Here is a 13,124-nt window from a genome sequence, read left to right as displayed (position 1 = left end):
GATGAGAAGCACCATGGCATACATCATTATGGCCAAGCCATGGAATCTTACCCAGTAGAGCAGCACTATGGCGATGAGAAGCACCATGGCATACATCATTATGGCCAAGCCATGGAATCTTACCCAGTAGAGCAGCACTATGGCGATGAGAAGCACCATGGCATACATCATTATGGCCAAGCCATGGAATCTTACCCAGTAGAGCAGCACTATGGCGATGAGAAGCACCATGGCATACATCATTATGGCCAAGCCATGGAATCTTACCCAGTAGAGCAGCACTATGGCGATGAGAAGCACCATGACATACATCATTATGGCCAAGCCATGGAATCTTACCCAGTAGAGCAGCACTATGGCCATGAGAAGCACCATGGCATACATCATTATGGCCAAGCCATGGAATCTTACCCAGTAGAGCAGCACTATGGCGATGAGAAGCACCATGGCATACATCATTATGGCCAAGCCATGGAATCTTACCCAGTAGAGCAGCACTATGGCGATGAGAAGCACCATGGCATACATCATTATGGCCAAGCCATGGAATCTTACCCAGTAGAGCAGCACTATGGCGATGAGAAGCACCATGGCATACATCATTATGGCCAAGCCATGGAATCTTACCCAGTAGAGCAGCACTATGGCGATGAGAAGCACCATGGCATACATCATTATGGCCAAGCCATGGAATCTTACCCAGTAGAGCAGCACTATGGCGATGAGAAGCACCATGGCATACATCATTATGTACTTAAAGACGGTGAATGAGGTCACAAGAGCGCAACGGCCCCCCCTGTTGAGAAAACACAAACATTGCTCATTATTTACTGCTTAATTAGTATCTCACAACCAGTTACTCCTCTCACTGTCTGAGGTATAAACACACTCTGCGTTGAGCCAAGCATAGAATAGTAGCAAGAATTCGTAACATACAAAAAAAGCCTCATTTTGAGTATGGATGTAGGGATAAAACAGGTGGTATTTACAAACTAATCTTGTTATACCGCTCTGCCTGATAATTAACTGTGCAACCCACAGGCAAATAATGTGTCTGCTTGTGATTGGAGGGGTTACCTCATCTAATATTGGCGACAATGATTCTAGCTCATTCATTACTGCCTCTGGTAATGAATGATCCTAGCGCTATTACTGCCTCTGGTCATGAATGATTCTAGCGCTATTACTGCCTGTGGTAATGAATGATTCTAGAGCTATTACTGCTTCTTTTAATTAATGATTCTAGTGCTGTTACCACCTGTGGCAATGAATGATTCTAGCGCTATTACTGCCTGTTGTAATTAATAATTCTAGCGCTAATACTGCCTATGGTAATGAATAATTCTAGCACTATTACTGCCTATGGTAATGAATGATTCTAGCGCTATTACTGCCTCTGGTAATGAATGATTCTAGCACTATTACTGCCTGTGGAAATGAATGATTCTAGCGCTATTACTGCCTCTTTTAATTAATGATTCTAGTGCTATTACCACCTGTGGCAATGAATGATTCTAGCGCTATTACTGCCTGTGGTAGTTAATAATTATAGCGCTAATACTGCCTATGGTAATGAATGATTCTAGTGCTATTACTGCCTATGGTAATGAATGATTTTGGTGCTATTACTGCCTATGGTAATGAATGATTCTAGCGCTATTACTGCCTCTGGTAATGAATGATTCTAGCACTATTACTGCCTGTGGAAATTAATGATACTAGCGCTATTACTGCCTGTGGTGATGAATAATTCTAGCGCTATTACTACCTGTTGTAATGAATGATTCTAGCGCTATTAGTGCCTGTGGAAATGAATGATTCTAGCGCTATTACCACCTGTGGTAATGAATGATTCTAGCACTATTACTGACTCTGGTAATGAATGATTTTAGCGCTATTACTGCCTCTGGTGATGAATGATTCTAGCGCTATTACTGCCTGTGGAAATGAATTATTCTAGCGCTATTACCACCTGTGGTAATGAATGATTCTAGCGATATTACTGCCGCTGGTAATGAATGGCTCTAGCACTATTACTGCCGTTTGTAATGAATGATTCTAGCGCTATTACTGTCTCTGGTCATGAATGATTCTAGCGCTATTACTGTCTCTGGGCATGAATGATTCTAGCTCTATTACTGCCTCTGGTCATGAATGATTCTAGCGCTATTACTGCCTCTGGTCATGAATGATTCTAGCGCTATTACTGCCTCTGGTAATGAATGATTCTAGCTCTATTACTGCCCGTGGAAATGAATGATACTAGCGTTATTACTGCCTGTGGTATGAATAATTCTAGCGCTATTACTGCCTCTGGTCATGAATGATTCTAGCGCTATTACTGCCTCTGGTAATGAATGATTCTAGCTCTATTACTGCCCGTGGAAATGAATGATACTAGCGTTATTACTGCCTGTGGTATGAATAATTCTAGCGCTATTACTGCCTGTTGTAGTGAATGATTCTAGCGCTTTTACTGCCTCTGGTAATTAATGATTCTAGCGCTATTACCACCTGTGGTAATGAATGATTCTAGTGCTATTACTGACTCTGGTAATGAATGATTCTAGCGCTATTACCACCTGTGGCAATGAATGATTCTAGCGATATTACCGCATGTGGTAATGAATGATTATAGCACTATTACCACCTGTGGTAATTAATGATTCTAGCGTTATTTCCACCTCTGGAAATGAATGATTCTAGAGCTATTACTGCCTCTGGTAATTAATGATTCTGGCGCTATTACTGCCTCTGGTAAGGAATTATTCTATCACTATTACTGCCTCTGGTAATGAATGATTCTAGGGCTATTACTGCCTCTGGTATTGAACGATTCTAGCACTATCACCGCCTGTGGTAATGAATGATTCTAGCGCTCTTACTCCTATTGGTAATGACTGATTCTAGCGCTATTACTTCCTGTGGTAATGAATGATTCTAGAGCTATTACTGCCTCTGGTAATTAATGATTCTAGCGCTAGTACTGCCTGTCGTAATGAATGATTCTAGCGCTAATACCGGGTGTGGTAATGAATGATTCTAGCGCTATTACTGCCTCTGGTATTGAACGATTCCAGCACTATTACTGCCTGTGGTAATCAATAATTCTAGCACTATCACCGCCTGTGGTAATGAATGATTCTATCGCTATTAACGCCTGTGGTAATGAATGATTCTAGGGTTCTTACCGCCTATGGTAATGAATGGTTTTAGCGCTCTTACCACCTGTGGTAATGAATGATTCTAGTGCTATTACTGCCTGTGGTAATGAATTATTCTAGGGTTATTACTTCTTGTGGTTATGCCAACACTCTTCAATGTAGTCCTAAAGGACTTTCGCCTGGGCATTAACAAACCCCACACAACCAGGAGGATAAATACCATTAAGACTGGCCTCAAGGGTAATACAGTTTGATTGTATTAGTGCAGTGAAGGAAGTAGAAGCGACACGGACTTGAACTTTGAAGTCCTTTATTTACGGAGCTCCCCGGAGCCCCGAACAGCTGCTCCACCCAGATTCGTATCTCGCCGCTTCAACCGTCTCGCCGTGGTCACGCGGCTCTTCGCTCAGAACATTGACACAGAGCGCGCGTGACCACTACGAGGCGAATCAATACATGCAATTCCCTACACATCTTCCCCTTTATAATAGAATACAAGATTCTAACCACACCAAGAAGAAACGGTCAACAAACTAACTAATGTAACTGATCAACCTGAAAACCTAAGAAATGCGATCACTCCAGGTAATAATTAAAATGTTACTACTAATCTTGCATTTGCATTACATTTCATGCAATGAGATCAAGGTATTTTTAAGTTTCAAAATCCCTCATCCACACGGGCTTTGACCTGGTCCTATGCGACCCTCCTTCTTTAGCTCTCTCCTCATTATCAATTTCGACATTTTTTCCTTCTACAACATCTTCTTTCCTCACCCTTCCTAATGTACTGCAACCAACCTTCACTACTCCTTCCCTCATTTTCTCATCCGACCTACTGACACTCATATCACCAACTTTCGCCAACCTTCCTTTTGACCACACTTCACCTCCCTCCAAAATAACCACATTACTTCTTACTGCACTTATCTTTTTCGGTCCCAGGAACTTACTTTCCACACATTTGTTTACTAATCTAGGATTCTTAACATACACCTCTTCTCCAACTTTCCATTCCTGTTCTTTCACCCTCCTCCTGTCATCAAACAATTCCTTATTTCTCTCCTGACTCAATGTAATAAGTTTCATAATGTGTTCCCGATCAACATTTACCACTTTGGCCATTCCCAACCACCCTGGACAAAGCCTTGTCCCAGGTTCCCTGCCTTTCAGTGATACAAAAGGAGACACACCAGTCACAGAGTGTGGCGTGGTGACGTAATTCCACGTCAGTAACCTTAATACTTCCCTCCACGGTTGTCCCGAATTCATGGCCATCTGCAGACCCCCTTTTATGTACCTATTTATTCTTTCAACAAGGCCATTTGCCTTAGGATTATACAACGCTGTCCTTGTGTGTTTAATGCTATAACCTGAAAGAAATTTCCTCATATTCTCAGATACAAATTGTACCCCATTATCAGACACAATTTCACTAGGCACCCCTTCTTTAAGGAACAGTCTCTCTAAAAAACAAATCAACTCCTTAGCTGTAACCTCTCTCACCGCTTCCCACTCAAACCATTTAGAATGAAAATCCACTACAACAAATAAAAACTTCTGGCCCCCTCCCAGCCCTGCTACAGGACCCATAATGTCCACCGCCAATTTGCACCAAGGCTGGTCTGGCACCACACTTGGTATCAAAGGGGCCTCCCTCACTACTCTGCACTTGTCACTCATTTGACAGGTCATGCAATCTTTGACAAACCTTTCAGCACATCTATCGATTCCCGGCCACCAATAATTTTGCCTCAATTTCCTTTTCATGGCAGCCTCTCCCGGATGACCCTGATGAGCCAAGCTAACCAGCACCGACCTGATAGACTGCGGAGGAACAACACATCTTCCTCTTCTTAGCCTGTCCTCACACAGATTCAACTCATCCCTTATCTCCCACCAATTATTGAATTTACTATCCAAATCTCCCTTTGCAGGCCATCCCTTCACGGTCCAGTCCTTTATAAGACTAAGCTCCTCGTCAATATCCTCTTCTCGTGTCCACTCAACCTTGCTAACTGCATTCAGTATTTCTGCCACAACTGACTCCTCCTCTGCCTCTCTGTTTTCTGCAAATCCACCACTTACTGGCAACCTGGACAAACAGTCCGCCACCACATTTTTCTTTCCCGGCAGATAGCTCACATCAAAGTAAAAATTCTGGAGCCCCAAACCCCATCTGCTAATCCTTGGGGAACCTAACGCCCACCTTCCACTCTCAAAAAGTTGAACCATGGGCTTATGATCCGACCTAACCACAAATCTTCTTCCCCACAAGAAATACTTGAAATGATTCACTGCCCAGAACATAGCCAAGGTTTCTCTTTCAATAACAGAATATTTGCACTCTGCACCCCTCAACGTCCTAGACGCAAACGCAATAACTCTTTCAGTATTATCCCTGTCATACTGCACCAATGTCGCTCCCAGCCCCAGCATGCTCGCATCAACCACCAAAACAATTTTATCCTTATGATCAAACCTTCCTATGGATGGTGCCTCGCTCACCGCTTGCTTGATACACTCAAAAGCCATACCACACTCTGCTGACCATTCAAATTTTGCACCTTTCTTGAGCAAACTTCTGAGGGGAATCGATACTTTTGCAAAATCCTTCACAAACTTATGGTAATATTCGGCCAAACCTAGGAACGATTTCACTTGTTCCTTACTCTCTGGTACCGGTGCAACCCTCACTGCTTCCACCAAATTCTTCTTAGGCCTCACACCCTTTTCATCTATTTCATGACCAAGAAACTCAACCCTGTGCACTCCAATCTTGCATTTGCTCCTTTTCACCGTTAATCCTGCCTCCCTCAATCTATCTAACACCTTTCTCAACACCACCTCATGTTCTTCGGTGGAATTCGCATATATCAGAACATCATCTTGAAAAATAATAATGTTCTTCACTCCACACAGCACCGTCTCCATCACCCTTTGGAATACAGCTGCCGCCGAAGCGAGCCCAAACGGCATCCTGCAATATCTAAAAGTACCAAACACTGTAATGAATGCCGTCAAATGTTGACAATCCTCCTTCAGTGGAACCTGATGATATGCTTGAGAAAGATCAATGACTGAAAATATTTTAGCATTGTTCAATACGGATAACTCATCACCAATTATCGGCAGGGGGTGTCTATCAATCAAGATATTTCTGTTCAAGTCTCGCAAGTCTACACACAGTTTTATATCCCCATTTGTCTTCGCTGCTACTACCACTGGCGACAGCCATTCAGAGCTTTCACTTTTCTCTATTATTCCCCTTTGCAGTAGTGATTCCACTTCCATTCTTAACTTTTCCTTTAGTTCGTGAGGCACTGGCCTCACCTTGTGCACTTTTGGAGTGGCTCCTGTCTTCAGCTGAATCTGATGTTCAAATTCTTTCAGCACTCCTAATTCATCTTGAAACACTTCGGGGTATTCCTTCTCCCACCTATCCTTCAGCTCCGCCACATCTATAGGCCTTTCCGCATTCGCTTGGATTCTAATACCCAACTTCCACTGTTCACCCCATCCCAGGAGTGTCGAACCTTCTTGAGTAACGTAAATCTCCGCTTCACAGCTTCTTCCTTTATAGTCAACTGAAGCCTGGAACATTCCCACAATTTCAATCTTCACATTCCCATACGCATAAGGTTCGATCTTGTGTTCCTTCAGTTGCTTCACATCTCCTTGCATGCGACCTAAAAATGTTGCTTTCGACATCAAGGTCCACGGCGAACAACTGTCCACCTTCATTGTTATTGCCTTCCCGTTGACTTTGAATACATCTAAAGGTGCTCCACTCTTATTAGATACCTCTGACACTTCTAGTATATGCTTTGTCCGGCTGCAGATCCCCTCTGCACCATCTTCTTCTTGCTCGGGCACCCTACTTCCTTCCTCAATGTTCTGCACCACTCCCGACTCACGACAAACTTTCGCAAAATGACCCTTTTTCTTGCATTTGAGACAAGATATGTTTCTGGCTGGACAGAACATGCTAGTTGAAATGTGACGGTTACTTCCACACTTGTAGCATCTTATCTCCTTGTTGGAAACTCCTTTACGAAATCCCTTCACCACTGCCACTTCTCCCTCCAACTTTTCTCCCTTCATTTTAGTTATGTATTTCTGGGTCTGTTCCATGCTTCTTGCCGTTTCAATTGCTACTTCCAGTGATGCGTCTTTGGACAATAGTCTCTCTTGTATCTTTACATTATTAGTACATCGCACTAACTGATCCCTTATGAGAGAGTCTGTGAGCAGTCCAAATTCACATGTGTGACTAAGGGACCTCAATGCTGCCACAAAATTTTCCACTGGCTCCTGCGGACCTTGTGTCCTTTGGAAAAACTTATGCCTCTCAAAAGTTATGTTCTTTTTGGCTTCAAAGTGTATCTCCAACTTTCTTTCCGCCATGGAATATTGATCCACTTCTCCTTGGCCCAGCTGTGGAGGATCAGGCAATCCATCATACACGCTTCTGCCTTCAGTTCCCAAATTGTGAAGTAAAATTGCTTCCTTCCTAGCTGATGCGAACTTCTCCCCACCAATGGCAACCAGGTACGTGTCAAACAGCCTCTTCCACCTGTCCCACCTTATTGGTGGTGCGCCGGGTTCAGCCAGAAATGGTGGTGGGGGTGACATACTAGCTGCCGCCATCTTTATGTGTGTCTAGGTGCTTTACTTTCCCTTAAATGTCACTTAGTTCACAGCTAGACAACACTGTTCACTTCTTCAGGTGCACTAATCTCCCAGTGGTTAAGCTGCACTATGGCACTTCATTAATTACATACTCATTTCCCCAACACCATCCTTTGTCCTGCCGCCTCTTTGCCTTTCCAAAGTCTCAATGTCTCAGTGGACCCGCTCCCACACTGTATTAGCCAATTATAGTCCACCTTTCTGGTGAGCCTCCCCCTCTGGCTGTGCCCAACCTCCCTTCTCCTTGCTCCTCACCTCTTTATCCAATGAGCCAGGGTGGGCGGCACCAACCAGGAACTAGCTGTTTGCTTCTTACAGCTACTCGGAGCAAGAGAGAGGAGGGGAGACTGTCCCCCTGCAGCGCTCACTTCCCAGCGCCGCTGAGACAGCTTCTGCAGCCCCCCTCCCCTTCCCCTCGGCTCCTCACACGTTTGTAGAGGCCCAACCTCCTCGCCTCTGACGGCAGCGCACTTTCTTTCCTGGCCGTAAGGAAGACGTCACCAGGCTCCGCGGCGAGCTCCGTGTGTGTGTGTATCCTCGTCGCCACTTGAAGGAAGTAGAAGCGACACGGACTTGAACTTTGAAGTCCTTTATTTACGGAGCTCCCCGGAGCCCCGAACAGCTGCTCCACCTAGATTCGTATCTCGCCGCTTCAACCGTCTCGCCGTGGTCAGGCGGCTCTTCGCTCAGAACATTGACACAGAGCGCGTGTGACCACTACGAGGCGAATCAATACATGCAATTCCCTACATGCAGCTAATACCATAAAGCTCGTGATGGGGTCCAAAGAGTCTGAATATTTTAAAATGTGCCAAATTGATGCAGCTGTATCAGCTTAAAGGGCTACATAAGTTAGACAGATCAGTAAGTTACACAATGGCTGCTGGCTGCTGCCTTCACCTTGTCCGACACAAGTTCCAGGCTGGGAAGGGTTGATTTACCTTTCATATTTTCCAAGTCTGTAAATGAATGCCAGTGACTTTGTGATAACAATTGCTTTTTTACAGGCATTAACCACTACATCTGCAGTACTGCATTCATTCTCTATTATTTCCCTTACTGAGGAGGGCCAACCTGTTCCTGTGCTTCCTTCGAGCTTCTGTCCTTCCTCTTTGTCTGCTCTCCATGTCATGATCCTGGGATCGCATGCCAGCACGGGGTTTAGGGCGTGTCTAGTTTCTTATAATATCCATGCCACATTCTAGGCTGGCTCTGCTCTTTGAGCCATTGCTCACCACAGTCCTGGACACTGGAGCCCCTTTATTTGTACTAATCTTAACTAATCGTATCAGATGTGTTTTACGCTTAGCACCATTGTCATGAAAAACGAGCAGAGGTCATTTTGGGACAGCCCTCATTCAGATAATCTGTATGCCACAGTGGCAGAGACAATGGACAGACAGACCACTGTGACACCAGAGAAGGCCTTACTCTCTCACAATCCAGGTGGCTCATTGACATTTGTGGTCACATAGTACCTAGACATTCATATAAACTTATCAAAGAGAAAGTAGTATATTTGATTAGTGTGTTTTGTTCTACCCTGACCTAGATACTCAGTCGTGAATGCTTTGCTAGTACATAGATAACTCTGGCAGCTAACTGGATAACTGGATCTTTCAGTTGGCACAGTTGCTGAAATCATTGGCCACCAGTTAATGAGTTTGTCTATCGGAAATGCAAAGAAAGATCCTAGCTGCAAAACCTGCAACAGAAGTGTTGGCGGTTAACAGCTTTCTCTATCCATCTGGGAGCATTTGATCATCTATTATCTAGTTTTATCATCAGACATTCTCTTCAGAAGCATGCAAGATGCAGCTGTCACCAAAAGCAAACGCCAATTTTTAGACTTCTTAGTATCATTTTAAACATATTATTTTTTACTCAAAACTGTGAAGTTGCCACTGCTTTACTAAAACGTTTTGTTTGTATTTGTCACTCATTTATAACCAGATGCTGCAATTTTTGTATCTTTTGCCAAACATAACAAACATCCACATAGACTGCTTTTGCATACAGAAAATGATTCTGGCTTATAGGGAGCTGAAATAGCTATCAGTTTAATATATTAAAAATATTGGGATAAATCAGAACAGCATGAAAAATTGTAATTGCAGCATGAATTGAATCTCAAAGCCTAGAAATCTCAGCACTTACAATGTGTTGCTTGACAGTTTTACATATTATTTATATTAGCTGAAAGGAAACAAATACTGTGTCTCAACATAATATGATAGAAACATATTTTATTTGTACTGTTGTATAAAATATTTACAATCATTTACAGTATATAGAACACCTTTGAACAGCAATTGTATACATCATAAACCATTCTTTCCTTATCAAAGAGGTAGACTGTAAACTTCAATTGTTGTGTACCTGTTCCTCTTACTCTTACTAAGATGATTTCAATTAAAGCAAATTACGGAAGGAGCTCATTCTAATGTTTGCGAAATTCAAAATGATTAATTCAGTACCTTGAAATAATGAAACTTCATACAAATAAAAGTTAATTTTCAAGTGAAAAAAAAAGAAAAATAATAAAATTAAGATAACACTTGTAGCTGCAGTGCAATGTAACTGTCTTTAAAGCTTACCCGGGCAGACAAGCTGAAACAAGTAGACATTGGCCTCATTACAAGTCTGCCGGTCTGGAAGTAAGGCGGCCAGTAGCAACATACCGGCACCCTTTCCGGACCAGCAGACTACAACTGTGGCTGCCGGCACCGTAGCGTGTGCCAAGTCTGATCTGCCGGGCAAAACAGCTCCGGTAGGCACAGTTTCCATGGAAGCACTGGCACCGTTAATAAGGGTGCTTCCGAGTCCCCATTCCCATGGAGTCCTATGGCCCTCCACGGTAATGGGATCTAACATTTTCCGCCGCCTGATATCCCGGGCCGTTGGGACCTGTAATGTCCCAGTGGCACCGGGATCTCAGGTGGTGGAACCGATGTTAGAGTCCGGCGGCAAACCGCGTTACCGCCGGACTTGTAATGAGGCCCCTTATCAGAATGGGTTGCCCTTATTTGTTTTTCACTGTGTAAGGAGTCTACATTACTTATTGTGCTAACATGACAAACATAACATGTGTAGGGAACACATTCTTTCCCTTTCTTCTCTCGAATCACCATGCATCAGCCCAAAATGGTTTTCTACTCTTTCGGCCCTTGATCTTTAACGGCAAGTCACTATGAAGTCATTATGTGTAACAATGAATTATACTTGAAATTCTGTTTTTACCTCAAAGTAAGCCTCACGTGATGCTTACTTAAAATGGCCGACACAATTCAAACATGCTGAATCGACATGTATACATAAGGCTCATTATTCCCTTTGGACAATACTTCAGATAGACTCATTAGCATAGCTTTTTCCAGAATCCTTACTGTATTGCAACACTTTTGTAAGAGCAGCTGAGAACATATCGGTAGGAATACACTGTATATGTTTGTTTATGTTTATTGATTTATATTGCTCCGGAGCCCACAGGCATCAGGGCGCAGACAAAAACGAAGAAAAAGAACGACAACACAGAACAATCTATGCAAACCCCAGTGTCTTAAGCCTTTTCCTGAAGACAGCGAGATTATCTATCCGTATGAGGACTGCCAATAACAAGTATTTGTATTTATTTTATTGATTGCTTATTTATAAGGCTCTTGTACAACAAGACAGCGTTTCAAAGCAGCACAAGGCACAAGAAAAGGGAACAAGGGAGTGAATAAACACTGGAAAAGACAATGAATAAATAATAAAGCAAACAACGGTCCTACTAGGTCTTGTGCCATTCAGAACGTGCAAGTGCAGTGAGAGAGAAAAGGTGGTGGGGGTAAGTGCTGTTAGGGTCCCACAGGGGGGAAGTGCAAGAGGTGCCCGTTGAGGGGGGCAGCAGGTAAGTGAATTGGTGGGGACGTCCCAAGTGAAGAGGGATGTCAACCGCCCAACAGGTAAGTGCAGGGTGGAGACAATCCACCCAAAGGTGGGCGTGGACCAAGAGTGCCGTTCACTTCAGAGTGCAACGCACATCAAGCGATAAGCGAATCAGAACAGTGACCTACAGAGCATTGATTTTCAACAATTGATGAGAGAGGTGTCATAACCGTCCACAGAACCTGTTTGGAGAACGGGTACTTTTTGCTAGTCTCTTCTAAATGTATGCCAATGATTCAGGGACTTGCAACTTTTGGGCACGTAAATGATGTTCATATAATAAGCTTGTCTTCCTTTAGGGAGACATGACACTTGCTTCCACTGACCCATTCTCATTCTCACAGGGTTAAGACAAGGAAAGATTTATACAGGAGTCTGTGATGCTCCTTCACAATGCCAGGCAACACTGCACCGAGACAAAGTTTCAGACCCGACAAGAGTCTGTGCTTGCCGCTTCACTGTCACGCCCCATGATAAAGGTTCATCCCCACGAGCGGTTCAGAGAAAGTGATGCGGAAAGGTGACATGGTTACATGCTTAGGGGAGGAAACAGCTAATCTGAATCATTGCTATGACAGATGAAATGGTGGAAATTAATTCTAGGAAGGAGAAAAAGAGTTTTATAGAAAGAGGAAGCATGATCAAAGGTGTCTCGTAAAAAAAAGTCAAAGACATCACCCAAGACACTTGTGCCTCTGTGCTGTCCAGCTATGTAGCCGAGACATTGCCTTGGGGCATCAGAGCTGTGTCTCCCCACATATATAGAGATGACTTAATGGACAATGCATTCAGGCTGTTCACTTTCTGGCGCAGACACAATATTCTCTGCTGTTATTTATGTGCAACAATCAATGCCCATTTAAAGGACCTTGTGAGGCTTGCAGGCTAGATGCTTGTTATATGTGGACCATATTTCACAAAATAAATTATAAAAATAAGATAATATAACAAAACTCATACTATTTTGGCAGAACATAGGCACACATATCAACAATAATTCCCTGCACTAAAAGCCACATATTTGAGTGCTTGTTTGCAAATATTTTCTAGACAATAAGCATTTATTCTTCAGTTGGGATGTTAAGAACATTGAACCAGAACAGAATAGAGTCCTGCGTCTCACACAGCACCATCGCTGTTGTGTAAAACAAGCACAAAGATCATTTTGGGTCAGACCACATTCAAAGAATCCTTTTTCCATAGAACTGTGAAATTGTCAGGAGTCTGGCCGATGGGCACAGGGCACAAGCTATATCTCAGAGTATGCACTGTAGATTAGGGGATATGCACAAGGTAATGCTAGCATGTGCCACAAACAGGGTACATACCAACTATGGT

The 13,124-nt window shown here is 43.3% G+C and overlaps 1 protein-coding gene across 3 annotated transcripts in view; it reads right to left on the bottom strand.

The window, feature by feature from the left end:
- The window catches only part of LOC138491108 (probable cation-transporting ATPase 13A4), a 1,567,030-nt gene that overhangs the window by 188,784 nt on the left and 1,365,122 nt on the right, over nucleotides 1-13,124 (bottom strand). For all 3 annotated transcript variants that reach the window (XM_069617430.1, XM_069617431.1, XM_069617432.1), the window contains one exon: nucleotides 700-796. In XM_069617430.1, coding sequence (XP_069473531.1) covers nucleotides 700-796 — 97 coding nt within the window. The remainder of the gene's footprint in view (nucleotides 1-699; nucleotides 797-13,124) is intronic.

This window comes from Ambystoma mexicanum, chromosome 10 (assembly GCF_040938575.1).
Source record: "Ambystoma mexicanum isolate Mex_15411 chromosome 10, UKY_AmexF1_1, whole genome shotgun sequence".
In the NCBI taxonomy this organism is placed as follows: Eukaryota; Metazoa; Chordata; class Amphibia; order Caudata; family Ambystomatidae; genus Ambystoma; species Ambystoma mexicanum.
This window is presented reverse-complemented; position numbering and strand designations above follow the sequence as displayed.